Source organism: Leishmania donovani, chromosome 1 (genome assembly GCF_000227135.1).
Source record: "Leishmania donovani BPK282A1 complete genome, chromosome 1".
Taxonomy (NCBI): domain Eukaryota; phylum Euglenozoa; class Kinetoplastea; order Trypanosomatida; family Trypanosomatidae; genus Leishmania; species Leishmania donovani.
The window spans coordinates 167,348-195,208 of record NC_018228.1 but is presented as its reverse complement, the minus strand read 5'-3'; the positions used below and the strand labels follow the sequence as shown (position 1 = coordinate 195,208).

General features: G+C 65.6%; 7 protein-coding genes across 7 annotated transcripts; all 7 read right to left on the bottom strand.

Annotated features, from left to right (window-relative positions):
- Positions 1-1,133: 1,133 nt before the first annotated feature.
- Positions 1,134-2,618, bottom strand: LDBPK_010670 (mitochondrial processing peptide beta subunit, putative; the record flags this gene model as incomplete). The annotated part of the gene is made up of 1 exon (XM_003857832.1): positions 1,134-2,618. The coding sequence occupies one exon, from the start codon at positions 2,616-2,618 to the stop codon at positions 1,134-1,136; it is 1,485 nt and encodes a 494-aa protein (XP_003857880.1).
- Positions 2,619-3,576: 958 nt separating this feature from the next.
- Positions 3,577-6,906, bottom strand: LDBPK_010660 (HSP70-like protein; the record flags this gene model as incomplete). Its single annotated transcript, XM_003857831.1, has 1 exon — positions 3,577-6,906. The coding sequence occupies one exon, from the start codon at positions 6,904-6,906 to the stop codon at positions 3,577-3,579; it is 3,330 nt and encodes a 1,109-aa protein (XP_003857879.1).
- A 1,590-nt stretch (positions 6,907-8,496) lies between these two features.
- LDBPK_010650 (hypothetical protein, unknown function) lies at positions 8,497-11,202 on the bottom strand (the record flags this gene model as incomplete). Its single annotated transcript, XM_003857830.1, has 1 exon — positions 8,497-11,202. The coding sequence occupies one exon, from the start codon at positions 11,200-11,202 to the stop codon at positions 8,497-8,499; it is 2,706 nt and encodes a 901-aa protein (XP_003857878.1).
- Positions 11,203-12,967: 1,765 nt separating this feature from the next.
- Positions 12,968-14,755, bottom strand: LDBPK_010640 (hypothetical protein, conserved; the record flags this gene model as incomplete). Its single annotated transcript, XM_003857829.1, has 1 exon — positions 12,968-14,755. The coding sequence occupies one exon, from the start codon at positions 14,753-14,755 to the stop codon at positions 12,968-12,970; it is 1,788 nt and encodes a 595-aa protein (XP_003857877.1).
- Positions 14,756-15,393: 638 nt separating this feature from the next.
- On the bottom strand, positions 15,394-16,125 carry LDBPK_010630 (DNA-damage inducible protein DDI1-like protein; the record flags this gene model as incomplete). The annotated part of the gene is made up of 1 exon (XM_003857828.1): positions 15,394-16,125. The coding sequence occupies one exon, from the start codon at positions 16,123-16,125 to the stop codon at positions 15,394-15,396; it is 732 nt and encodes a 243-aa protein (XP_003857876.1).
- Positions 16,126-17,101: 976 nt separating this feature from the next.
- On the bottom strand, positions 17,102-22,558 carry LDBPK_010620 (hypothetical protein, conserved; the record flags this gene model as incomplete). The annotated part of the gene is made up of 1 exon (XM_003857827.1): positions 17,102-22,558. One exon carries the CDS (start codon positions 22,556-22,558, stop codon positions 17,102-17,104), a length of 5,457 nt encoding a protein of 1,818 aa, XP_003857875.1.
- A 1,075-nt stretch (positions 22,559-23,633) lies between these two features.
- On the bottom strand, positions 23,634-24,908 carry LDBPK_010610 (mitochondrial RNA editing ligase 1; the record flags this gene model as incomplete). Its single annotated transcript, XM_003857826.1, has 1 exon — positions 23,634-24,908. One exon carries the CDS (start codon positions 24,906-24,908, stop codon positions 23,634-23,636), a length of 1,275 nt encoding a protein of 424 aa, XP_003857874.1.
- Between the last annotated feature and the right edge of the window lie 2,953 nt (positions 24,909-27,861).

Below are 27,861 nucleotides of genomic sequence, written 5' to 3'. Positions count from 1 at the left end.
GTGGGGCTTCTTGTGTTGCTGCCGCCCCCCACCCCTCCTCTCCCAAGTGCGCTTGTGCAGACGTGAATATGCCGGCTCCAGTGGATCTGCGTGCGTGTGCGGCGTAGCTGCAGCGCAGGGCCGGGTCGGGTTCAGATCGCGAAACCGCAGGACCACCACCACCATCACCACTCCCTCCTCCGCTGAGCGTTCCGCTGCCGCCGCGGGCCGGCAAGCAGGGAGGGCGGCACGAAAAAGTGGCAGCGAGAGCACAAGGACGAGAGGGGGAGAGAACGCTTCACAACACGGCGGCGGCTGCGAGAAGGCGTAGCGCGTCACGGCAGGCGCGCGGCAGAAGCGACGTGCGATGGTCGGGGAAGGAAGGAAGGAGGGAGGAGGAGGGGTGCTGGAGAACACAAGAAGGGGTGGGGAGGAGGGGAGGGAGGGCTCGTGGCTGCGCGCACGGGAGGCGGAGAAAGAGAGAGAGACCGCCCCATACTTCTTTTTCCGTTGATTCTCTGACGAGCATCATCGCCAGAGGTGCGCTCGAGCCACAGCAATGATGCGCCGCGAACAGCAGGGTGGTGGTGGTGGTGGTGGTGGAGGAAGCGAGGCGGGCGCGCCTGTGCACGCGCTCCACCCCTGCTGTTCGCTCGTTGAGTTCGGGGGCGTGCTCTCCGTCAGCGCTCCGACGGCCACTCTGACCGTGCCACCACAAGTTGTCTGGCTGTGCGCGCGTGTGTCAGGAGGACGCGCCTGTCGGCTGGTGCATGTCGCGCTTGTTGTGCCTGGAAGGAAACTTTAAAAGAGGTACACGGCAAACGTGCGCTTAACAAGAGGGAACATAATAGGGAAAGAGAAGGCTGCCGTGTGCATCGACCTTCCCACCAACGGCAACGCCATCATCACCAGCAACAGGGTGAGCGGCGGCCGCCATACGGGCGACAGGCATGAGCCACGAGACGCAGCCAGCCAGCCGTCCAGCAACCAGACCAGGAGCGCGCAAGTGTGTGTGTGTGTGTGATACAGACGCGTATGCATGGACATGCCATGCACGCATGCGCGGGGGGTGGGTGGGTGGGCGGTCCATGACGGTGCGCCTCCCCCCTCAACCACAGCTGTACTCGCACGCGCCTCGCCTCTCGCCACCGTCCTCACAGCAGACACGCACGCGCGTCCTCCGGGAACTGCGCCGACGTCAGCTGCGGGTGCACCACATTTGACACGAGCGAGAGGGGGCTGTACTTGGGCAACGTGCTGCTCGCGCCGATGCAGGACACGGTGGGTTGCACGACGGCCAAGTACTTCTCCGCCGCGGCGCGCAGGGACTCGGGCGTGACGGCGTCGACCCGCTCAAACACCTCCTGCAGCGGCACGCGGCGGCCAAAGTGAATCATCTGCCGCCCGAGGTCTTCGGCGCTGTTCGTCGTGCTGTCGCGCATCATCATGACGGACGCCTTAAACTCCGCCTTGGCCGCCTCCAACAGGGAGTCGTCTACCTTGGTGGCACAGAGGTCGTAGAGCGAGCTGAGGACGTAGTTGAGCATCAGTGTCTGCGCGTCGTCGCGGGCAATGCCGCTCGTCGCCATGCGGGCCGTCACGATGTGGTAGCCGAGCAGCGCCGTCTCCTCGTACGGCGTGTAGAAGGGGCGCAGCTGGACCAGGTTCGGCACCCGCTCCCACGGTAGGTTCGGGTTGCGGCGCTGGGAGCTGAACTGGTCGTACTGCCCTTCGCGAAACTGCCCAATCACGTTGTGTATCAGCTGCAGCGGGTAGCTGTCCGGGTGCGAGGCGCCGCAGATCGGGAAAGCCACGGCCGTGTTCGCTGTCGCCATTCCCTCGTTCCACAGAACTGTGTGGCCACCCTTGTACGCACCGCGCAGAAGCGGGCGGTTGTTCGTGGAGGACAGGCCGCTAAAGTACTTCTCCGCCAGCGCGTGCGCCGCATCAGGCGAGATGCCGCCAGACGACACGAGGCACATGCGCGGTCCTGTGTAGTGCACCCGCACGTAGTCCTCGATCATGGACTTGTTGATGTTCTTGGCGATGTTCTCGACCGGGCCGAGGATTGTGAGCGGCAGCCCACTCGTCGTCGGGTCGTAGGCGGCTTGGTGCACGTTGTCCATGAGCACCTCATCCACGAGCTCCTCTACCTCGCGCATCTCCGCCAAGATCGTCGGCCGCTCCGCCTCGATGTCGTGACGGCGGTAGCGGCCACGCTGGAGGAGGTCTGACACGACGTCGATCATCTTGTCCACGTCCTTCGTGAACGCCTTCACGTAGTAGGCGGTGCGGTCGCGCGAGGTGTACGCGTTGAAGTGCGCGCCGCGGTGCTCGAAGAGGTTCTCGACGTCGCTCTTCGAGTACCGGTCGGTGCCCTTGAAGTTCATGTGCTCCAGGAAGTGCGCCACGCCGCTGTTGTGGATGTCCTCGAAGCGGCTGCCGGCGTCGATCCACACGCCGACGGTGGCGAAGGGGCAGTCCTTCACGTACTCCGTCGCGACCCGGAAGCCGTTCGGCAGAGAGGAGTAGACGACGGGGGTGCAGCGGCTCAGCACCTGCTGGCAGAGCGGGTCTTTCATTGTCATGTTTTGCGGCAGCGCCGCCGTCGCCGCCACGGCGCCGGTTCGCCGCATCATCGTGACTGGGTGCGGTGCACTCGTGAGGTGTGCGTCGGGGGGCCGTCGGCGCGGTCGCCTTGTGTGCCGCTCAGCAATACAACGTGATGCAAGCGAAGAGATCTACGCGCGCCCCCTCCGCTTCTTGAGCTAGCAGCGCCGCTGCGTGTGCGTGTATGCGACTTATCGATCTTCACGCGCTGGGGCTCATCGGAGGAGAGGGCGGTGCGCGTGTGTGTGTGTCGTGTGCGTCGAAGAGAAAGGGAGAGAAAGAGAACAGAGATGCGCAAGTTACAAGGGAGGTCGCAGAGACGAGAAGACGAGCGCCGCAACGCCACGGGTTCCGTGTGCGTGTACGCTTACGGGTGAAGGGCGGGTGCGCTGAGCAGGAGGAAAATGTGCGCAAGTCACGCCGTCGGAAGCCGTAGCTTCTTCTATGCGTTTTTTTTTTTCTGAGCTCCGGCGCACACGCGCGACCGCGTGTGTCTGCTCCGTGTGTGTGTGTGTGTGTGTGCTGTATGGTTCATCTCGGCCTCGCGTTCTCCATGTGCTCCTCCTCCGTGGGCGTGTGCTCCATGTGCGCAGTGCGCCCCCTCCCCTTCCTCCCCTGCGGCAACGAAACATAACGAAGACATTTGCTAGGCAACATGAGAGACACCAACGACGACGACGGCAGCGCGCCCATGTGGCGACCATGGAAATAGAATCGGCGTGCTGGCGATGGTGAAGGGGAGGGTGGTGGTGGCGGCGACGACAGTGGTTGCCGTTGCTGCCGAAGGAGCGCGCGGGCCGCACCGTCGGCGTCCGGTACGAGGCAGGCGTGCAGAGCGTCGTCAACGACTCGCCCTCTCCCCCCCTTCTCCGTCTACTGCCCCTCCTCTCCCGGCAGCCGAGTTGTCTCTGGGTCTGCCTGCGTGCCACCAGCCCCCCACCCCTCTTCCTCCCTCTTTCTTTACCTTGGGTGGTGCCTCGACTCGTGTCAGGCCGCCTCACGCAAGGCTGCCTTGACACCGGAAATGATGCGCAGACGTTCCTCAAGCGCGGTGGCGCTTGCGGTGTCGCCGAAGTTGTCGAGCCACCCGCCTACCTCACGAACGGTGGTGCGCCACGTCCGCCGGGCAAGAGACGACGGGGACGCGTCGCCCTGCACATCTTCGGCGTCCCACGTGGGGTTGTTCTCCTTGATCCACACGAGCACACTCTCGATCTCGTTGCGCAGAGTGCTGCGCCGCAGCCGCACGTCGTCCAGCGCTTGAAGCTGCCGCACCCGCCGGTGCGAGAAGGTGAGCTCTGCGAAGTCCATGTTATAGCGGGGTCCGTGCACCGCTGCGCCAGCCGTGGCGGCACCGCTCGACACACGCAGAGAGAGTGCGATGACGTGCACCTGCACTTGCGGCGGCGTCGCGGTCGCGGTCGCGTCGACGGTGGTGGGATCGGCAGTCCCCTTCGCGGTCACGCGTGCATCGGTGTGCTTCACTTTTTCCTCGTTGGCGTTCATCTCGTGTTTGTCTCTCACGCCCTCGCCCGGTTCGTCACGCTGCGTGGCCGGTGGCACGCCAGCGGCTATGCCGTCGTGATGGCTGCTCTGTAGAGACGCCACTGCCGCTGCCCCTGCGGCTGCGTTGCTGCCATGGACGTCCTCTGCGGCATCGGGGTCCACCCCCGCTTCCTCCACCTCGGCGCGTAGGTAAGCAACGCTGCAGTGCGGGATGCCACTGACGGTGGCGACAACCTCGACGACCACCTCCGCACCGGCCAGGCGAACGTGCTCACGGCGTGGCCTCGCACTGCCGTGCTGAGTCTTCTGCTGCGTGTACGGCGCGAGCAGCTGCTCGGCGGCCTTGCGCACGCCCTCCACGGTGCAGGTGCGCACGTAGCAGCCGGTGCAGTTCGCCATCGACGTAGGTGAGGCAGCAGCGCGCGCCGACCCCGCCGCGACAGCCGCGCCGGAGCGCATGCTGTGGGCGTAGGCGCTGTCCGCCTCGGCACCCGAGTACAACGTGATAACGACCTTGTCGGCCGGTGAGACATCCACATCCGGCAGTCGCACACGCACACTGCGCGTCGCCGGAAGGGTTGTTTTCCGTGCAGCGAACAGGATCTGAACCTCCGATGGCGCTGCTGCCGCTACGATCCCTGTGCTGTGCAGCTCCATCGAGGCGTAAACAGCGCTGGTCAGCCACTCGCGCACGTGGTAACGCGGCAGGGCCTGACCGAGGTGCAGCCCAAGCGTCCGCGGCGCGCTCGACACGGCCAGCAGCGTTGTGCCCATGACGGCCGCCTCATCGCTGTTGAGGGTGCGGTCCACGACGCCGCTGCGGTAGCCCTCGCCGAGGCGCTGCAGCAGCCGCGGCACTCGCGTCCCGCCACCGATGACCTCGAAACGGTCGAGCGCGCCGAGGCTCTTGACGACGCCGCCGGTGGCGGCAATGGCCTCGTCTCGCAGCGCCACGGCGGCGTCGAAGAGAGGCCGGCACCACTCCTCAAAGTCTCCGCGCATGAGGCGGAGGCTCAACAGGCCGCCGTCCGCCGTGACGGTGACGTGGCGCTGCCGCAGCTCCTGCCGCCCCACCGCGTCAAAGTACGACGGATCGGCGCGGACGCCGTCGATGGTGACATGCGCATCGGTGTTGGCTGACAGCATTTCCTTCGCACGCTGCGCGGCACGGAGGAGGCTGCCGCGCTCCCTCGCTGCTTCGCGGCGCCCCGCGTCACGGCCGCCCGCGGCCGCGAGGACACCGTTCATCACGCGCCGGCCGAAGTACCGCGCGTCCCAGTGGTTGGCAATACACTCGTCAAAGGCGGCGCCGCCCAGCGTGCGACTGCCGACAAGCGCCTGCATCTCCACGTCGCCTTGCAGCCCTGCTCGACTCGCCACGGACGCCGGCAGCGCCGCGAGGCTGTAGATAGCCACCTCGGCGTGCCGGCTGCCCATGTCGTAGATCATGACGTACTGCACCTTGTCCGCCTTCAGCACCTGCTCCGCCTTCAGGTAAGCCAGCTGCACCGCTGCCCCGGCCGTGCTGTGGACGAGGCGCACCACACGCAAGCCGGCCAGAGCCGCCGCATCCACGAGCGCCTGCCGCTGCGCGACGGTGGCGTGGGCGGGCACGGTCAGCGCAGCGTAGCGGACGGTGGCTGATGCGCGCGTCTCTCCCGCGGCGGCATCAACGCTGCCAGCGTTTTGCCGCATGTCCGCCAAGAGCCGCTGATCCTCCTCACTGAGCGCGTTATCGGCCGCGTCGGTCTTCTCGGCCATGCGACGCGCATGGCCAAGCAACATGGCCGTGAGCTCCTCCGATGAGAAGAGCACCCCTTCCTCTTCGGCGGCGGCAGCGATCCCAGTGCTGTGGTCACCTGCCGCCCGCCGCCACTGCTGGCCAGGAGCGTTGCTCGTGATATAGAAGGGCACGTACGCGCCAAGAGCTTGACGTCCGACGACGCTGTCACGCGGCTGCTGGGCCTTATCCATGATGTTCGCCGTGGTTGTGCCTGTCGATCGTAGTGCCGTGAGGGGCACCACATGACAGCTGTATGCCGTCGTCAGCTGCTCCGACGTCAGCGCACATGCCCTGGATTCCACGGTCGCCGCGTTCGTGGAGGCTGCCGTGCAGCCGAGCAGCTGTGCCGCGCTGCACACAACCTGCTCCGGAAAGCGCGGCGCCAGCGCCTGAGCCTGCTCGGCAAAGGCTCGCTCTAGCTGGTAGCCGCGCGGATGCAGTGCCGTGTACGGACGATGCGCAGGGGGCTGCTCGCCATCACCACGTCCACTCGGGCTTGCGTCCGTGCTGACGCCACCGCTGCCAGCGGTCGCCACCGGGTCACGGAAGTAGCGAAACGCCACGCACGGTGGGCTTTTTCGGTTCGCCTGATCGTTAAGCACCATCGTCACGGACCCGGTGCTTGTCGCCGCTGCCGCATCGCCGCCCTCCGCCATCCCGTTGTGCGGCGCTTGCTGCTGAACCCGCCAGGCACTCACCTTCATGCTCTCCTGTCCGAGGTCAACTGAGATGAGCGCCGTCTCGGAGATCGCCAGCAGCGGTGGTGCGGCAGCGGTGTTGGTAAAACCCGCGTCGCCTGCGGCCCTCGCAAAGAGCGGCGAGGCGCGACAACGCGGCAGCGCGAAGTCGACGGCGCCCAACAGAAAGAGAGCAAGACTCAGAAGCAGCAGCTGCATCCACGGTTGAGTGCTGTGCGGGAGACGGCATCGGCGACCGCAGCGCCGCGCTGCTGCTGCTGCTGCTGCTGACGACGACGACGACGACGACAGCATACACGGGCGAAGCCGAAGGTGCGAAGCCCGGTGCATCGCTGAAACGCCCCTCCCCCTGCCGGTGGCGTTGGCAGCGTGCACGCTGTCCTTATTGCTTGGATATTGGTATTGCGGTGGTAGTGGTCGAGCTCAGCGAGCGCGCGTGCGTGCGTACGCTCTTGCTGTGCACTCTTTAGAAGTACTAGGGGCTCATGCGCGAAGAGCGGCCCCCTCCCTCCCAACCCCCACGACCCACCCACCACCAAGTAAGGCAGGGCACGTCGTGTAAGGGTGAGTCAGAGCGGGGATACAGGCGAAGGAGGGAGAGGGAGGGGGAGAGTAGGGAGGCAGCCGGTTGAAAAGGTTGCATCGCACCCGTACAGGACGCGCCCGGCCTTCGAGCGATGATGGGAGAGGGGGGACGGATCGTGACAGCGCATTTTGATGGTGGCCTAGAAATGAGGTGCTGCGCCGTGGCGGACACGGACGATGGGGTCGTGAGGTTGCGCTGCTCAGGAGCAGTGGAGAGAGGAGGAGGAGGGTGAAGCGTCATCACGGTCGTGCACGCCACACGGACGCTTCACCACCACCACCACCACCACCACCACCACCGCAACAGCCGCAGAAAAGCACCAAAAGAAGCGATAAGATAAACGAAAGCAGCCGGATGACGCTTCTTGAGCAGTGCGTGTGCGCCAACACTGTTCCCTCAGCGCACGCACTGCATCCCCCATCCCACCCGCACGCCATTTTCCATGGGGAGTTGCTCGAGACCCCGACAACACACGCACGCAAAGACGCGCTGGCTCGGCGCTCCCCCCCCCACGGGCTTCCGACGCTGCCGCGCGCGCACACACAGACACGCGCTGCTGCTGTGCCGTCGTGTAACGACGCACGAGGACGTGATGAAGGACATGCGCATCGCACCGTGCACGATGCCAGGCCCTTCCCCTCCTTCCCTCCCTTCAGGAGGGAGGGAGAGAGGGAGGGTGGTGGTGGTGGTGGTGTGGTCCATAGGCAGCATGATAGTCTGGCGGATTTATCTATATATAAGCACAGCGGGCTCGCTCTACCGCTGCACGCTCGACGCTCGCCCGACGACGGAACCTTTTCCTTCCATCCGTTGCGGCGATCAAGTCGTTCATCGTCGTCCACGCGCCGTGAGCGCTCGGGCTCGCTTCCACACGTGTGACGCGATCGTCGTCGTCGTCGTCGTCCTCCTCCTCCTCTTCCATGGCATGGCGCAGAGCCTTCGTCCACGCACATGGGCGCTCACGTCGGCGTGCACCTTCGGTTTTGGACAACGCGCGTCCAGGCTTGCTGGACCGCGTGACAGGTATGCGGGCAGCCTCTTTCTCGCCATCCAGCACGGGTGGGTGGGGAAGAAGGGGAGGGGTGGGGAGATGCGCCGAGCGTCGCCGCGGCACTTCTATCCCTGTGCAGCGTCGCCTTTCACGGTGTCCCTCCTCGCGTGGCACAGACTTTGCAGATGCGCCAACCACCCCGTCATGAGTGCTGTAGCGAGACGGCTGAAGAAGAGCAACGAACAGAGAAACAACAACAACAAAAAAAGACGCGCTTCTCAGCGCTGTTCACCGTTACGCGCCGCGCGAAGACGAGCTCTCTACGAGAACGCGGATGACGGCATCAGCAGGGCGTGAAGTGCGACGTCGGCGCGATGCTCGTGACTGGAAAAACCACGCTGCTATGACTGTCTGTTGTGATCGTGACGGCGTCGAGCACGTGCGCGCCCCACTGGCTTGTGGACCCCAAGGTTTGCGATGAGCACTTGCTAGGACTAGTAGCCATATCAACCGCCTCGGCACTGTCGCGGCTCACGCAACGCTCGGCATTCTTGGCGGTCACGTCGCACAGGCAGCCCTCCTCCCCCTCGATGCGCCCACTTCGTTGCAGATGCTGCTGCGTGCACTCCACATCACCGTCGTAATTCAATCGCTGCTGCGTTCTCCTAGACGTGGCGGCCTGCAGGACTGGAGGTGGCAAGGAGGGCCGGGGTTCGCGAGCCGATGCTGCTGGTTCGATGGCCCCTGCGCTACCCCTCGTGGTGCCTTCATTTTGCGTCTCCGCAGTGCAGGCGCACAGGAAGTCCATGCCACAACCGTCGTCGCTCTCTAAAAGCACCGGCGATGGTGCGGTGGAGGTGCGCAACGAGGGGTGCAAGCCACGCTCACCCGATCGATGATGTAGCGCCGCCATCATGAGCTGATCCATAACGGCGGACATGCCGCGCTGAAGGCGGAGGCGCCGTCGCTCCTCTGTTGTCTGCAACGCCAGCCGGTCTTCCGCCTCGCGCGCCAGCAGCTGAGGAACCGTCGTTGCTGTGACCGTCGGCATCGGTGACGTGCTGTCGCTGTGTGTGGAGTCACCGTCTTTCAACGGCCCCCAAGCACCGCTGCAGCTACTGGCAGCGTCCGTCTGGCGGCCCTGCGGCGTATTTATCAGCGATGAGATGCTGCGGTCCTCCGAGTCGCTCGCGATGAGTCCCGCTCCGCCGCCAGCGCCGCTGCGTAGGCGGCGCAGACACAAGGGGGGGCCCCCTTGCGCAGCGATCGCCTCCCTGTCCGACTGCAAGCACGATTGCGGTCGGGAGCCCGAGTCATCGAAGCTCGACGTTGAACCACCACCGACACCGCTGGAGAGCCAGTTGTGGAGGCACTGGTGCGGTGACGCGTTCCGTGGTGACTTGCTGGAGAGGGGGTTCTGCACGATGCGCTTCCGCCGCTCCGCTGCCGCTTCCGCGGTCACGGTGGTTCCTGTGGCGCCCGCGCTCCCTAGCGACCCGGCTGCTGCTTCGGCGAGCGCTGCAGCGCCGACGGAGAGCGAGACCCCGGCGCCGTCGGCGGTTCTGCTCTCTGGCACGGACGCCGCCACTGGCGTCTGGGGGAAAGATGTGCTGCACAGCTCGTCTTGCCGCTGCGGCTGCAGCGGTGTCTGGAACGGACAACTCATCGACCATCTCACCGACGTGAACGACATGTCGCGAGCCAGCGACTGGCTTTGCGACGCGTTGCTCAGCGCCGAGAGCGGGGGGACAATGCTGGTGGCCCGGGATGCGGCGCCGATGACGGGGGCGACGCTGCTGCGGCTCGCTGGCGCCAGCGGCCGCGTCGAGGTGCCTGGGTTGTCGACACGGTCGTAAGCACCGTCCACGTGGGCGCCCGCATCCGACAGGCTGGAGTCGCCGTCGGTGGTACGGCGGCCGCGGTGATGCCGCTGCTGTTGGCACCGCTGCAGCTCTGTGTGCCGTGGCACCTCTGCGCCGTCGTCCACGTCGTGCAGTTCCTCCTCACCGTCGGCATCGATGTAGACGGTGCCTTCGTCGGAGGCGATGCCGCCGCAGCGCACGCCGATGCCGACGTCACCGAGCGGGGTCCACGCCAGCCGGGATGCCGACGGCTTGCCTTGACGTCTTTGGCCGACGCGGGACGTCGGTGACGGCGCCTCTCGTCGCCCCTCCACTCCATCGGCGGTTTCTCTATCGCCATGTTGCCGTCCGTGCCGCCGAAGTGCGCAGTGCAGGTGCCACAAGTGCAAGGCGCGGGTGATGAGCGCTCGCACCCGCTCTCGCTGCAAGACATGCGCGAGGGCGTGCTGCATCGCTCTCTGCATAGGGCAGGCGCGTGGTGAAGAACATGGCTCACGCGCGCCGCTACCGGTAACTGCGTTTCTGCGGCTGCTGCTATGCGTAGCGAAACGCGTCACCGCTGCTGCTGCTGCTGCCGCGGTGAGTAGCGATGGCGCCAGCATGTCGTGAAGGCTCGAGGTCCAGTACGGGACGGCGACGGCAAGTTGAAGGTCTTCCGTGGAGGTGATGCTGCGGTTGTGCACGCGCGGGTGGCCAGATTCCACCGTGGCGGCCGTTGCACCTTCAGTCGTTGCCACCGTCGTACCCTGCCCGCTGCTTGCGTCGTTCTCGGTGGCGTGCAGCACAAGAGGAGGAGGGCGAAGGGCCTCTGTGGTCCGGCTAACGCGCCTCGTCGTTGTGAGGCGCGCCCAGCTCGTGCCAGAGAGACGGGAGCCACCGGCACCGCTGCTGTTCGTGTTGTGGCCGCCCTCCTTCACAGCGGCCGCGCGGTCACGCAGCGTCGGCGACAGCGGCGGCGGCGGCGGCGCCGAGCTGCTCGGCGTGCTGATTCGGTTGCTTCCATCCGGCGTCGCATGAGAGAGTGCGGGCGGGGGGAAGAGCGACGTCGGCCTGCACAGCTCACGATACGACGACTTCGCCTTCACCACACCTGTGCTGCTGCTCGCCCCAGCTGCCGCTGTCGTACTCGTCTTCGCTTCAGTCGCGGCGCCGGTGTCCGTCTTGGAGGAGCAGGGGGCCTCCTCCATGGGCAGTGTGTGATCTCGCGCTTTTTACAGGGCACTCGCCCAGGCCTTGTCCTCCCCACGTACGGATCAAGCAAGCGGAAGCACAGAGACGGAGACACACTGGACACGTGAGAGACCGACGGCAAGACGGAGAAGCACAGGAGGGCCGCGCTGCTGCGGACGATGATGGGATGATAATGGATCGTTCTCTCCCTATCTCCGTGTGTGCTTGTGCGCATCCGTGGCACTGGTGTACTTCACGTGAGAAACACGAGCCCACACCAACATGCAGACAGACAGACACACACATACAGACGGTGATGGGGTGGGTAGGCGGCGATGTCGTTGGACGCGTGCAGCACGCGCGCACGCCTCCTGCTTCCAACGGCTCCACCGCAAAGACGAACTCGGTTCCGCCACGCGTGCCTGTGCACCTCTTTTCGTTCTCTTTTCGCCGTCTGCCCCTCCCCCCGTCCGTGATGGATGTGACCCCGTGCGCGAGGAGCGAGGAGGCTCGCCCCCAATGGTGCGCGCGCGCGCGTGTGTGTGTGGAGATGTATGGTATGAAGAGTGGTTTGTAGCGACCTTTGCGGGGGCAGTTTCGTTGCGGTGTGTCGCAGCGAAACGGCTGATGTTGCGGACGCGTGTGTGTGTGTGTGTGTGTGGTGTGCATGTGAGTCGCGCCGTAGCCGCGGAGAAGAGAGGTGAGGCAGAGGAAGGAGCATGGCAGTGACGGTGGCGGTGCGAGGCGGAGGCGATCCAGAGCCATCACAATGGCACTGTGATCATCCGACCCCCCTCCTTTCCGACACAGCGCACCAGTGACTTCGCTCTCCGCCATTACCGTTGCCGCACATGAGCCGCTTACCTTTTCGTTGCGGGTGTCTCAGCAAGAAGGGAGAGAGAGGGGCGGGCGGGCGATGTATGCCACATCTCGCCGCGATGCCGTGTGCGTGGCTTCTGATGGTATGTCGTTGGGTCTTGCCCCCTCGCCCACCACATACGCGCCGTTGTTGCTGATACCGTTGCTGTTGCTGATGCACATCTGCTGCGAGGAGGTCATAATCGAAAAGAAAGAAGGGAGCAACTTCTACGTGTACATCGGCATGCTCGCCCTTACGTTGTTTTGGACTCCAAGTCCTCATCGGAACGATCCCAAGGCCCTCTCCTCCACATCCCACCACCACCACAGCCATGGCAGCTGCGCAAGAGGTGAGCCCAGCCACATATATACAAAAAGACGTGCACCCAGGCAAGGGGACCAGCGGCATGCGCAGGGTGCTTGGTGAGTGGATGGGGGGGGGGATGGCGACCCGATGACCATCCTCCATCATTTTGCTGCGCACACACACACACACCGTACACACCCACACACACGCACCCCCTCCCGCCCCCCGCCTCTCTCTCTCTCTGTGTGTGTGTGTGTGTGTGTGTACGGTGTACCTCTGCCGTTGCGCACCACAGATCTTTCTGTCCCGTTCCTCTGACTTGAACACGTCCACCGGCACCCACGCGCTCCGGTAGGAACAGAGGAGGGCAGGCGTGGCGTGAGGCCGTTGCCGTCGCTTATTGTCCCTATAGTTGTACATCAAGGAGTTAAGAAGAGCATGCTTCATCTTTCCAACCCAGCAACCGAACGCGCTGCGGAACACAGGAACGAGCGCGTGTGTGCGCCTCAGCAGCGTTGAAGACGCGCCATTGGAGTAAGCCGACGGGTGCCTCCGTGCGTAGCTGTCTGTGTGAGAGCCACCGCCTCCTCCGTCTTCCTCATCCACGAACCCCTTCGCTACCACGTCGACATCTTTGGCGGAGGCGTAGAGGACATGTGCTCCGTGTCGCCCGGACCATCGCCACCGCCGCGCGTCGCGGTGGCAGCGTACGAGATCCGATGCTGCAGCTGCTGCGCTGCCGCTGTCCCCGCTGGCGGTTTCCACCCCTTGCGCTCCCGCTTCTGCTCCTCGAGCCGCTTCAGCCGGTTGCGATAGGCGGTACTGTTGCGCATCGACAGGATCATCGGGCTCGGCGGGCGGTAGACGTTGCTGGACTTCGGCGGAAAGAAGTCAGCGGCGGCGCCTCCGCCATCCGCGCCGCCAGCTACACTGCTCTTGCACCTCCTGCCCGCGGTGTTGCTGGTGGCGCGGATGGCGGAGGCGCCGCCGCTGGTGTTGCCCAAGCCGCGTGCCTGGCGGCGGCTGCGACTGCGCGAGCCACTCACGCTCGGGCGCGAGAGACGCTTCTGATACAACGAGCCGGAGTGCTGCGCTGCCTCACGGCCCGCCGCGCCGTGAGCTGGTGGGCTGCCGCCGGAGGCGGCAGCGAAGCGCGGTGCCCGCCGCACTGTCTTGTATTTTTCCGGGAACAGGTACATCTCCACGAGTAGCATGTGCTCCTCGTCTGTGATAGGCGTCGGCGGCGGCGTGAGAATCGAGTTACACGCCGTCGCGCCATCAGAGCCGCGGCCATTACCGGTGCCGCCCGCCCGCGGGCCGCATGCCGCTGTCGTGGCACGGCTGTTCGTGTTCTGAGAAAATTGCGTGCCACCCGGCGAGCAACGGCGTGCGCGGGGCGACGTGCTGGCCTGCTCCGGTGCCTGCGCCATCGTCTGTGATCGACGGCGCAGCACGCCACCTGCAAGACTGGTGAGTCGCGGCGTGGCTGCCAGCAAGGACATGAGGCGCTGATGGGTGTCGCTCATTGCGCTTCCGTCCGACGAGCGACGGCGGTAGGCGTCGGACCCAGCGTTGTCGACCGATCCGCGTAGCAGTGCTTCCCCCATGGACACTCCCGCGCCGCCGGCCTCGCCGGACTCGGAGGACGTGCTCGTCGGCTGCGACCATAAGGCGCAGAAGTCAACGTAGTCCAGCACGCCGGAGTGGTGCACGTCGACGGTGCGAATCATCGAGTCGATGTCGATGGTGAGCCCGAAGCCGCGAATGGCGTCGCGCAGCGTCGACGCGAGGATCTCGCCACTGCCGTCTTCCTCACCGCCAAGGGCGACAAAGGCCTTCAACGTGTCCTCGTCCTTGCCACCGCCAACGCCGAAGGCCCCCGCTCTCGCCGCGGCCATAGGATGACTTCCACTGAACGCTTTATAGGAGTGCGGAGCGACAGACAGTGACGCGCTGTGTGCAGCGCCGGCTCCGCCCACCGCTGCTGCTGGTGCTGCTGCTGCCGCCGCCGCCGCCGCCGCCGCGTGATTGACCCAGAACTCCTTCTTATAAAGCCGCAGGTACTGCGTCAGCGTAACGAGGTTGACGCGGTCACGGTAGGCGCGGAGGATGAGGTTGAGCTCCGTCTCGCTCGGATAGAGGCCGAGCTCGCCGAGCACCACGCGCAGCTCCAGCGCGTTGACGATGTTCTCGCGTCCCTCGCCCAGCACGGCAGAGAAACAGCTCTTCACGCGCGACATCTCGCCTAGGTCAAGTTCCGGCAGCTTCGCCAGCATCCCGGCTAGCATCTTCGACTGCTCTTGCGGAATGGCGCCTGCGCTGTGGGAAGGGGAGGCGGCGGGGCTGGCGGCCGCGTCGCTGAGGACGTAGTTGCTCGCAGTGCCGTGCGCCAGTGGGCTCGCCATCTTGGGCATGAAGCCGACGGAGTTGGCCGTTGCGTGAGAGGCAGCGGTGGGGGTGGTGGCGGTGGCGGCCGCGCCGCTCAGGCAATTGGATGGAGCTGAGGACGCCATGAGTTCCCCCTTCCCCACCCGCTCCTTGCGTGCGTGGACGCGAGTTGGGCGGGCTGCGTTGCGCAGTGGGCGAGAAAGAGGCGAAAGAGCGGCAGTGGCACGTGCAGCGCGTCCTTGGCCGCAGATCCGAACGGAGAAAAACGAGTGCGTTGCCGATGGGCCACGCGCAAGCACAGATGAAGGCGATGCGCTTTCTAGTGTGCGCGTGCGTGCGTGCGTGTGCGCCGTGAGCGAGGGTGCGAGTAAGAAGACGAGAGAGGGGGAGAAGGGGGAGAGGGGGAGAACAAGAGCGGTAAGCGGGTGGGTGGGAAGGGAAGGGAAGGGAAGAGGCAGGACACGTACCCTCACACACGCACGCGCGACGTGAATGCCCGTGGGCGTGGGCAATAGCATTGGCCCATGCCACGGAGGAGGTGGTGAGTGGCCAGTGACGATCACAAGACACGGTTTTGCATCCAATAAAGAAGAGATGGGAGACAGGCGCAACGGTAGCGGGCACGTGGGGGCGGGGTGGGCGCCTCCCTTGTCTTTCACGTGTCGAAGAGGAGCGCCGCCGCCACGTTGGGGTCCCAGTCGGCGGCCTCCAGCAATTCCGCCGCCTGCGTGGGGTCAGTTATACCCGAGAACGTCATGAAACCTTCAATCCGAGCCTGCCGCTCGCCCTCCGAGAGCACCGGTGCAGCAGGGATGGAAGCAGGGATGGCTGTCGCTGCCGGGTCCTGGTGACGCGGCGCGTGCATAGCATTCTCGTCGTCGTCCAGCGCCGTCAACGCAGGCGGATCGTTCTCCGGCAAGAACGGGACGTTGATGTTGTCGATGGTGAGACAGTTATGCTTGAGGTCTATCATCATCTGATGGCGCCTCAGCTGGTCGAGACCGATGATCAAGTCCATTGCCTGGTCCTCGATCACGTAGAAGGCGAAGGGGATGTACATGCCTGCGAGGTTCACAGGGGTCATGTGAATGCGACCGCAGATCTCCTGCCGCCCTACTCCGACGGCGACGCCACGCATGCGGACGTCGACGAGCCGCATCAACCCACACCGCTCCGCCGTGCGCTTGTTCATGATGCTGTTCTGCGCGCCGGAGTCGACGAAGGCTTTCACTAGCACCTGGTTGATGGTGCACGGCACGTAGAGCATCGCTACCTTCGCGAACGCCTCTGGCGTGTACTCGAGCGCGTTGGCCAGATTCTCGTCTATCTGCTGCTGCTGGATTTGAGCGTAGATGCGGCGCTGCAGCTCTAGCTGGCGCTCGTCCATCGTGCTGGGGTCGGCACTGGCTTGGGGCCGCACCCCTGCCGACGGAGACGCCGAGGCGCACCCGAACAGATCCAGAATGCGTGCTGTGACGGCCTTCGTTGGGGATGGTGCCGCCGCTGCAGCCGATGACGCCGCGGCAGGAGCATCATCCGCCGTTAGCACTACCAACGTCTCCGCCGTTGCACCTTGCCCAACTAGGCCCGCTTGCAACAGTGTTTGTGCGTTGGATGAGAGCCCACTTGTGGTGGTGGTAGATGCTGGCGTGAGGCGGTGCGTCACGTGACGGGCATCATTGCGGATCGCTTGTGCATGGCGCAGCTCCGGCTTCGCCACGGTGAGTTGCAGCAGCAGCTGCTGCACCGTCGCGTTGGCGGGGAGGCTAACTCGGCACAGGGTTGCTCCTCTGGCGTTGGTGATGGTGAGCTGCACCATTGTGTATGTCAAGATGCTTGCGTCCGCGCGCGCGCCAAGGAAGGGGACGGTTTCGTCCTGCTGCTCAATGCTTGGTGGCGAACTTGGCTGGCGGATACGTGTGTGTGTGTGTGTGTGTGCCCGAGTACGCGCACGCGTAGGCACAGACGGAAACGCGTGTGCACACCGGCCAGAGGGGGCGAGATGGAGGAGAGGGCGTGCAGGGTTGCTCGTAGAACCATCGACATCGGCGGTCGCTCGAGTAGTGGTACAGGGTCACGTGGTCGCCCGTGTGCGGCCGTGGTGGCCGGTGGAAAGGGAAGCAGCAGAGGACAGCGGCCCTTGCCTCCGTGAAGCAACCCCCGCCCCCCCCCCCCACCCTGCCACCATGTCCGCGAGGCGCATGATGACGTATATATATATATATAGGTAGATAGCTATAGCCCTCGAGCGGAAAGGCGGGCGAGCCGTTAGGTGAGCGATTTGCATCGTCTTTCAAGCTGGAGGCAAGGCCGGCGCCGGCGGCGGCGGGGCCGAGCAAGCAAGCAGAAACCGAGCACGCCCTCTACGTGGATGGCGCACGACGCACCACCAGCTCCGGTAGCGCACGCCGCACGCTGGCGACACCGCCACGCAGTATGCTGACATTGTGCACCCCACACGCGTTGAGCTTCACGCCGAGCTGGTGGGCGAGCGGCAGCTCGTGCGCATCCACAACGCCAGATGTTAGCAGCACTACATGCGGGGCACGCGACGCCTTCAGCACGATCGGGTGCACCGGCCACGGACACGATAACAACGATGGTTGTGGCGGCGGCAGCGGCGGTGCAGCATGATTTTTGGTGGCCCTCCAGACTCGTGGTATGATGGCAGCCATGGCCGGGTTTCCGACGTGGCGGACAATGGCCGCTGCGGCATCTTCGACCTGCCGCGCCGCGGCGTCCTGCTCCGCCCGCTGCTGCTCCTGCATCCGCTCCTGCTGCTCCACAATACCCCATCCAGCACCGGCAGCGTCGCTGTCAACGTCGCCAACCTCGTCGGTGACTGCACTGGCGCACGCATCAGATCCCTCGCGACGCTGAAGCGCCGCTCCTGACCCTGCAGAGGCGTGCGCCTTCCGACGTGCCGCTGTGCACAGCGGCACGCTGATGGCGCCGAGGACCGAATCCCGCAGGGCTTTCTCCGCCGGCTGCTCGCGCACATCCACAAGGTAGACGCCGCTGTCGAACCAGTGCGGCCCGCTGCTTCCCTCCTCCCTGTCGCAGTCAGCACCTTCACTGATCGCTGCTGCGGACGCTGCGAGCGCGGCGGCCACGTCCTCGACGGCGAGGAGCGCCACCGCGGCGACACCGCTGCCGTCGTCGCCGCTGCTGCCGAGGGGGCGGCCGATGGCTGCGCCGGCATCGTCATGCCCACAGCCATACAGCGACTGTTGCGCATCCTTGCGGTCGTCCGACGACACCGGCGGCGGCGGCGCTAGCACCGACGGCGGCACAGCTTTCATCAGCCACCGCGCGTCGCCGACGGCAGCTGCGACGTTTATGGAGGATGCGCCGCTGCTGAAGGACGCAAGGCAGCCGGAGAAGTCCGTGCTCAGCAGGACCTCGCGCTTGTGAATAATGACGACGGCGCAGAGCACTACGAGGCAGGCAGCGTCGTCCTCCACAAACAGGAGGTCCCACAGGAGGTAGACCTTGCGTGTCGGCAGGCTGTGCGAGAAGAGCGTCAGCAGCCAGCTGATGGCGTACAGCTCCGGTGTGCAGCCGAGGACGTCGAAGAGGTGGTGCGCCAGAAGCGGGTCGCAGTAGCGTAGCACGACCACGAGGCGGCGGAGCTGCTCCGCCATGGTCGGCTTCCTGGCCGGCGGCAGCGGCGACGTCGCGGCACCGGCGCGGGGCGGGCCCAGACTGCTGTCACCGCTAGGGATCGTGCTACGATCCTGGAACGGCACCTCGACGGCGCCGCTGCCGATGCCAGAGGCGCGAGGCCTCTCACAGTCCTCGTCGTGAGCGATGAAGCGGTTGACGAGGGCGTTGAGCTGCGCCAGCACGAGCGCCTCATCCCTGTTGCTGACGGTCAGCAGGACGGCACAGACGCTGTCGAGCCCTTGCCAGTAGGCGTGCTCAGGGTGGAGGTACAACCACGCCCGCAAGATGCGCTTGAGCTGCGCAGATCCAGACGAGGAGCTGAGCAGCGGGTGGTAAGCGTGGCATCGTGGAATGTCGACCGAGAGCTGCCGGTCGTGCGGCGTCGGCTTGGCGGCGGTGTGGTGGACGGCGTGGGCGAGGAGGGCCTCCCGGGCGCACGCGGATGGCGGCACGCACAGGAGGCACCCCCACACCTCTCCGCGGAGGGTCGGAGGAAGCGGGTAGAAGGGCGAGTAGACGACGTGAGAGTCGACGCCGTCCGTGCCGCGCTCAGTGTTCGGCATCAGCAAGGACTTCAGGTAGGCTCGAACACGCGCAGCAGCTGCGCCTTTCTTGCCGCGCCCTCGATCATCGCCGGCGGCGTCATCGCTGTCGCTGTACAACAGGCGGCGCAGCTGGTGCGTGTGGTCGAGCTGTGCTGCAAGGTCGAAGTCTATCGGGGAGAGGACACCATCCAGGGCACGCCGCGCGCGGTGCACCGGTGATGGCAGCAGCGTCGCTGCCATGTCCACGAACGGGTTCGCGAGCAGGAGGTACTGCTGTTGTTGCTGATGCATGCGACCCCCGCTTCCACCGCCGCGAGCCGCGGCGCTTGCCTCCCAGGCCCGCATGTCGTCCCCGATCAGCGTACGCAAGGAAGTCGCCTGCTTCACCACACGCTCGGAGCAGACGTCGACGCCGCTCACCTTCCACGTAGCCTCCATCTCGCGCACGGTGGCCAGCAGCACCGCAGCGGGGACATAAAGGTTGAGCGCCGGTAGAGTCGCTGTCGCAAAGGCGAAATCGCTGAACTCCCCGCCGCCGCCGCCGCCGTTGCAGCAGGAAGCCGTCATGTACGTTGTCAGCAGGCCGCGCTCGGCGACGCCGCGAAAGAATGGGTGATTCATGGCGGCGTACTGGCACCACTCCACATCCACCGGCGCATCGCCCTTGCAGGCAGCACTGCCAGCGAAGGCGGTGCGCGCGCCATCGTGGACGCGGTAGCACCGCGTTGTGCGGACAAGGCAGCAGAAAAGCAGTCGTAGCAGCTCATCAACGCAGTCCGCGTCAGCCGCTTCCGTCACAGCGCCGTTCGCCTTCCCTGCAGGCGTAGCTGAGGCACCCGTCGCTGCTGCTGTCATCGTGCAGCGGCGAAGGTAACTGGAAAGGACCGCCCACAAGTCGCCGGCATCGTCTGCGGCGCCGCATGCGGGGCGGTTCACCGTCGCTGCTGCCTCTCTGCTCAGCTTCGGTCCCGCGGGCGATACGCCGGCACTGCCAGCTTTTCCTTCGGGCGCTGCGCGGTAATGCTCGAGGCTCAGTAGGCGCAGGAGTGGCGTGTCGAGGGCGTTGAAGGTGCGATCCAGCCGCTGTGGCAGCCGCGACAGCGCCGCTGCGTCTCTGCCACCGTCGGCGTCCCCCGGTGTGCCCACACCAACGGAGGTGTCTGCAAGGGCGGGCATGGCGAACGCTGCAGGGCCGTGATGTCTGCCGCTCAGGTGTTCTGCGAGCGGCGGCGCGGGGGTCGACAGGTAAGCGGGGGACGACGGGCCGCCACCGGCGTGAGTCGAGCGGTGCTGCTCCGCCGCAGCCGCCGGCGCACGGCTGTTGCCGCTCACGCCGCCGACTGTCTCCAGTGGCGTGAACGACGAGGCGGATGGCCAGCCATCCGCACAAGCGGCCGTCGTACTCGCCGTCGTGGCCGTGACGTGGGCCATCCCGAACGCGTTCCACCGCTCCGACCGGCGCCAGCAGAGCCCCTTACTGGCCACCTCTGCCAAGATCCCGCCGTCCTTCAGACATGCCGGCCCGTAGGCGCTGCAGAGGTAGCGCACCCATTCGCGAGCAAGGCGCGTCGGCGATGGTAGTACCGCTGCCGCCGTACCGTCGCCGCTGCCACTCCCTTGCCGGAGCGCCTTGGCGCCGTCGATGCCGCCATGATTGTCGACATCCTCGCAACCGCCCTTGTTCAGCGCCACCTGCAGATGGTACAGCGCCGCATATAGAAAGTTGTGCGCCGCAGCCCTCGGCAGCACATGGCGCTCCGTCAGCAGCAGCAGCACCCCCGAGTACACCGAAGACGATGACGAGGAGCGCGACATTGCCGTTCGCTCATCGAGTAGATCGACGCCGCTGCTGTGAACGGATGGCAGCGCGAGGTGGCACATGGATGCATCCGTCGCGCAGAAGCCGCTGAGCGCCGCCTCCAGCACGACAACCGCCGCGTTCCACACGTCGTCAGAGAAGGAGTGCACGGGCGGCCACGAGACCACCGGCAATGCACTACACGAGGCAGCTCGCCGTCGCTGTCGCTGCCGCTCTTGCTGCAGCGACACGTACACCTCCGGAGACACGTACGGTACCGCTGCTGCAGCCAGCTGCGCGTCCTGGTTGGTGGTGTCGAAGAGCGGGACGACGAGAGGCGTTGCCGCGTCCGTCGTCGGCGCCGGCGTGTTTGCCTGTCCGTTGGGCACAGGGTCGTCGACGTACTGGAAGCCAACAGGGGCGGTGGCGGAGGTGACGAGAGGGTCACGACCGGCTGGAGGAACTGACACCCGCAGCGTCCGCAGCACCGCCGCTAGCGGCTGCCGCAGCACGTACAGCCGCCGTGCCGAGATGCCGATATCGGCGCTCGTGAAGGGGCCGAAGGCGCAGCTGTCCTCCGCGTGCGGTGCCGCCGGCGCATCGGGCACAGCGTGGGAGGGGGAGGCTGTCAAGGCATGCACGCGGGCAATATACGCCTCGTACTGCTCGCGCATGATTGGGCATGCGTGGACGCCAGGCGGCACCGCGCACGGCGCTTGTCCACTCAGACACAGCGGAGGCAGACGGCGTGGGCCGTGCAGGTAGCGGTAGGCACCCCAGAGGCGGTCGCGCTGGCGCCACGCGGCGCCAAGCAGCTCCCATAGGGTGTGCCAGAGGTGCTGCAGCTCAGACGCCGGAAACAGCCGCTGCATGCCTGTGAGGATGCTGGCGGCGTCCCGGTCCTCCGTGCCATCCTCGTCGTTGGTCACTACTTCACCATCTCGCCCTCTGCTACGCATCGAGGCACGGCGGTAGCGAGAGAGGCGGTCGCGCAGCGTCACGGCGACATCTTCATACACAATGACCCACTCCCGCTGGTGGTGTTGCCAGGCGTGTCGCGGCAGAAGAAGATGCTGCGCCAGGTACCGCATGTCGTGCAGCATCGGCTTAAACAGCAAGAGGGAGGACAGCAGCGGTGGCATCAGCACCGCAGCGTCGTGCTGCTCACTGTCCTCCTCCCTGGCACCGCCGTTCGGCCCATGTCGACAACACGGCCGATCCGCAGCAGCGAAGAGTGCAAACAGCTGCTCTGCTACAGACCCTGTGTTCGCACCAGCCATCCGCCACCCCCCCGCCATCGCGGAGGCGTCACCGCCGCTGGACTCCGACGGCTGCTGCTGCTGCTGGAGCTCTGCCTTGTGGAGGTGACACAGGCGCAACAGCAGGTACGTTTCCTCGTCTTCTGAAGATAGGGCGCCGTCCACCGTGAGGTCCGCAGCGCCGAGTGTGGTGGTGGTGGTGGACTGCAGCTGTTTCTGTCGCTGCGGATCGCCACTCTCTGCCTGGATGACGCGACTGCTGATGCTGCTGGAGCTCCGCTGGGCGGGCCGGCAGAGCAGCAGCGAGCGGGTGAAGTCGTCGATGAGCTGCTGGACGTACGTGGCGAGGACGTGGGAGACGGATGGGGTGCTGTACAGCGCATGCGGCACGCTGCGCATTGAGCGCACCTCGCACCGCAGGCCGTCCACGTCGACAAGTACGTTGTGAGACGGCGGCGGCGCTGCGTCCGCCAACGACCGCCGAGCCGCCGAGACGCGTCCTGCGCCTCGCGCACCGGTGGGGCCGGCCGGCAGTGCCAAATCCATCCCCATCGCGTATGGTGTGACGTCTCTCCCACTGGCGGTGGGGACACCGCGGCGGCCACGCTGGCCCGCCGCGACGTCGACGGAGGTCTGCGGCGCAGAGGACGAGGGCGACCACATTGGAGTGTGTGTGTGTCGGGGGGGTGGGGAGGACGGGATAGGCCGAGCAGCGCGTCGGCACCGCATACACTATAAGCAACGAAAAGGAGGAAGGCTGCCAGGGAAGCGGTCGTGCTGATTACGGTCGTCTCGCGCGTGTGTGTGCGTGTGTGCAAGGCCACGCGCTGAGAGGGGCGTGAAGAGGAAAGGGGTGGGGCACGCGGGGGCCAGAAAAACGTGGAACAGCAACAGCAGCGATGATCACGGCTGCTTCGGCATACATGCGTGTGCCCATCCGTACGTGGAGAGATGAGCAGGGAGGTGCGGGATAAGGAGGGCGGCGCAGTGTGTTGGGGCCAACAAACATCATAGCAGCAGGCGCATACGTAGAGCACGAGGAGAGCCGGTGCACCTGCGCCGGGAGTTTCTACTCCTCCCCCGGCACGGACATGTGATGTGCTTGATGACCAGATTAGCGGGATCGGTGCGAGCGCGAGAGGCCGGGAGGGGGAGGACAGAGATCACCTTGAAGGAGAAAGGGCAGCGACCCTGCAAAGGCCGCATCGACCACGCTCTACGCCCCGCCCCCCCCCTCCTCCCCTCCCCCACTTCACACACGTGGAGCACGAAACTGGCGCTTCCGGCACTTGTGCCGCGCGTGCTGTCGCACGCTTGCACGCCTCTCTCCGCCACCATCGGCGATCGTTTTCGGCACCCACTTGCACGGTTCCCCATGTTTTTCCCTGTATATGGTGCAGCATGCAAGCGCCGCCGCGAAGAGGCAGCAGCGCAAAACAGTGGTAGAGACGGCTCCTCTGTTTGACGGCAGCCACGCGCCGTCTTGCATCCGCGCGGGGGTACGTTCGCTTCCCCTCCCCCTCCCCCACGCTATCCAGCAGCAGGAGGGGCTGCTGAGCGCGCGCGCACACACACAAATTCATCAAGGAGACGCATACCGGCTTGCCACAGAGCGACAGCAACAGCTTCACTGCGCCTCTGCCTTCTCCTGCGCGGCAATCGCGGCGTCGATCTCCGTCTGCGACGCCTTTAGCCGGTCCATGACGCGCTTCCATTCGCCCTGCAGCAGCTCTTCCGCCGCGAAGTACACGCTGCGGATCAGCGTCTTGCGAAACGACAGCGACGTGTTCAGCACCACCGGGTCCGTCTCCTTCAGGAAGTCCTTCAGGGCGTCCTGCGCGAGCATCAGCACGACATCTTCCTGCTTCACTTCGCCGGTCAGCAACGGCTCGCGGCCGATCTTCGACAGCACGTTGCTCAGACGACCCTCGCTGACGTTGTTCAGCAGCAGCGCGTTCGCGGCCGCCTCCAGCTTCGGCAGCATCGAGTCCGCCAACACCGTCACCTTCTTGCCTTTGCGCACGCGCTGCAGCGCGCCGGCACGCACGGTGTCGAGGAACGTCGCCTTCAGCTCCTGCTGCTTGCCGGGGTGCTTGAGCTCCATGAAGGAAGAGCAGCGCAGCTTGATGATTGTCGAGACCCCGCTGCTCTCCACCGCCGGATCGCCGCGGCGCACGTGGCGGATGACGACACCCTCGGCGAGGTTGCCTTCGAGCGGGTAGTTGCCCAGCCCGAGCAGCGCGGGCAGCGGTGTGATGAAGTTCTCCACGTCAAAGGCGAGGCATTCATCCAGCGTGCCGCGCACCAGCGGCTTCGCGTACAGGAGATTCGGCACCTGCGAGCACACCTCCGTGAAGTCGTCGAAGGGCAGCAGCACCACATCCTCCTCGGCACCCGAGACGGAGTACTTGACGTCGAATGCGAAGTAGTGCAGCTCCGGGCTGTACTGCGGGAACGGCTCGCTCTGTATCTCCACCCCCGAGATCGGAATTCGCTTCTTATTCGGCAGCGTGCACCACTTGGTACTCTTGGGCACCAGCGGATGCTTGTACTTGGCACCGAACAGCTCCCCGTGCAGCACGACACGGCCCATGCGGCCCGTCACGCCGTACTTGCGCTTCAGCAGCGCACACAACGCGCGGACCTGCGCCGTGAAGTCGTCGATGAGGAGGTGGTAGCCGAAGAAGTTCTCGCTCGGGTCCATGATGCCGCTGCGCTTCGCGAATCGCACCTCGCTTTCGTTGATGAGGTAGATGGCGAAGTTTGTGCCGTGCACCTTCTCGCACGCCACCCACTCCTGGCTCGCGATGCCCGTGCGCCGAATCGCGTCTATGCGCGTCTCCGTCGGCAGATCGATCTCCGCGTAGGCCGAGAAGTCCTCTTGGTTTTGGGGAAGCGGCATGTAACAGCGGCGCGGCGTGGCGAGACTCTGCGACGAGGTGGTGGTGCTGGTGGTAGAGAGGCATGGCGGAGAGACGGCGGTCGCCGATAATAGCGCCGATGCCTGGCGCCTCAAGACGCTGCCGCTTCCGCGACTGCTGCACAGGGTGGCATGACTGCAGCGTGGTGCGCGGCGCAGTGCCAGTCGACGCATGAGGACCACAAAGCAGTGAAGATGTGAGCAACGAAGGGCGTATAGGTGTGTGCACGTATGCGGAGTGGGTTTGGGGGGGGGGGCAGCTGCTCGTAGAGCTGAGCGAGGGAGAGAGAGAGGGTGGGGAGGAAGGCGAGGGGAGACGGAGGTGTTTGGAGGGCCAGGCGGGCGGGGTGGGGGTGAGGTGGGAGTGGGAGGGCAAGGCAAGAAAACGCCAGCATCGGACATGGGCGGCGAACTCGCCTGCTGGCGTGACGCGGTGGCGCCGACGTATCCCATATGGAGTAGCGTCGTGTACGATGCTGCACACGACAAGAGACGGCCGACACACCCCATCTGCCGCAAGCGGCGGATGGGGTTGGAATAGGGAGAGGGGGTGTGGTGGAGCCCAAAGGGCGCGCGATCAGCGGGGCGTTATCTATAGGGAGCGCAGGAGGTGGGAGCTGACGCTACCGCGTGGAAAAGAATGATAGCGACGGCGACGACGACGACGCGAGGGATCACCGTCGCCCACCGAGCTCTACGCATCTCTCCCCCTTCCTCCCTCCCTCCCTCTCCTCGTCCTCGTCCTCGTCCGCCGCCGCCCCTCCAACACACTGGCTCGGAGATGCAGACACACTTCACCACCGCCACCCGTGCACACGTAAGCACACAAGAAGCGGCACGAGCGAGGGGAGGGGATGCAGTCCTACGCTGTGACGGACGGCATCCACGACAAGAGCCGTGCGCACCCCGCGGCCAGACACCACGTTCAAGTGCCCGTGACGATCAAGTGCTCCCAATGGTCCACACAGAAAACACGGGCGACTAGACCTTCACCTGGACGGACCAGAACTTTAGCTTGCCACGGCAGCACACTGTCGTCAGGAAGAAGCTTGTGCCGGCGCCGGCGGCCGCAGCGTCGATGACGAGTTCCGGGTGCAGCGGGTACGCTGTCGTCGGGCCGTCGACGAGCACATACCGATCCGGCACCGAAATCGTGCCGAAGGGGACGCTGTTGCTGGTGAGGCCCAACATCAGCGAGTCCGCATGCTCCACACTGCCGGCACCCTCACCAACGCTCCACGCTGATGCCGCAGCGTTGGCGCTGTCCGGGCCTTCCGCCTCACCGGCCCTCCGCTGCTGCCCACTGAACATGTACGGCCAGAAAGAGGTGCGGTGGTCATAGGAGGAGGCAACGAGGCACACGCCGAGGTACTGCGGCATGCCGCCGCTGTTCGACCGGCCAGCGTCCTTTGCGTTGGCCGTCGCGGCGGGCACGACCACCGGCATCAAGTTCAACCGGCTGACCCAGCTGCGGTGGAACTGCTTCTTCTCGAGGATGCGCAGCCGGGCGTTTGCCGGCACGGACTCCGTGGACGACATGCGCGACACGTTGTCGTTGCCATTGTGGTGGCTCCAATCGCTGGTGTTCACGAGGAGCTGCGTGAGCAGCTGAAAGGCCGTCATCGTGTCGTCCTCGCCGGAGGCGACGAGGATGTCTGGCGTCAGCAGGTAGCGCGGCGACGTGGCGGTCCACTGCAGCGCCAGAATCTCGCCGACGGCGTTGTAGGCGGTCGGGGCAACAGAGGAGATGATCTCCATCCCGGGCAGCCGCACCAGCGCAATGGAACCGCCATTACACGATATGGCGGCCACGAGCTGCTCCTCCTCGTGCACAATGAGCGCCGACTCGACCGTGATGAGGGTCGTGATGGGCGGCAGTGCTGCTACCTCGGACTTGCTGCCGCGGTCCGCGAAGGTGATGGGGGGCAGGTAGCTGGTCCACAGCCGTGCGTAGAAGGACGGCACCCGCACTGCGATGGAGTGGATCGGCCGCATTCCGAAGTGGTGGTTGTTGAGATGCCGCAGCATCCACCCGCCTTCGCACGTGACGCCCACGATCAGCATCTGGCCATCGTCGAAGCCGACCGCGTAGAGGGACGGGGGAACGTCGTAGTAGTAGTGCGACGGTGCCGCGGCATGGGCGACGGCGTTGAAGCCGGTCGGGATGCCGTCGCTGCCGAAGGACCGTCGGCGGTTGCGCTTCGCCATGGCGGCGGACTCGACCATGCGCGTGACCTTCTTCTCGATGCCGTTCTGTACCTCTGCGATGCACGAGACGGGGGAGCAGACCAGCTTGCTGCCCGCCCCCTTGCTGCCGCTGGCGATGGAGGCGCTCGCGCTCGGTCGGCCGGCGCTGTAGTTCAGGTGCTGCACAATCCGCTCTTGCAGGAGACTGAATAAGAAGATGTCGCCGTTCTGGTTGCCGATGAGAAGGTGAGGCTCGACGCTGAAGCGGACCGGGGCGGCGGCAACGGTCTTCTTGCGGGCATCCGCGCCGACGAAGCGCGACGTCTTCGAGGCGAAGAAGACGGCGGCCTCTTCGCCGGCAACCGGAACATGCGCGAAGGCGATGCGGGTACGCCGTGGAGGCATCGTCGGGAACGGTGTGAAGGGGTCCTCCACGAGCGCATCCACTTCCTCCCGCCCTACCAGAATGAGTTGGTGTGCCGTCACCTTGCGCGTCGCAATACTGGCGGAGAGGCTCTGTATCGGCGCCGTGTAGAGCAGCTTCCCGTCCTGGTGGGCAACGAAGTAGACGGAGATGTGGTTGAAGGTGCTCGCGCTGACGAGCGTGTGCTGAACAGGGGCGTTGCTCTGCGGCGGCGTCGGCAGCGGTGGCACATTCGCCTCTGCGTTCGACAACTCCGGCGCCGTGGAGGTGGTGGTGGATGGCGCTGCTGCCGCAGCGCTGCGGCTACCAGCGCCGCCGCTCGCC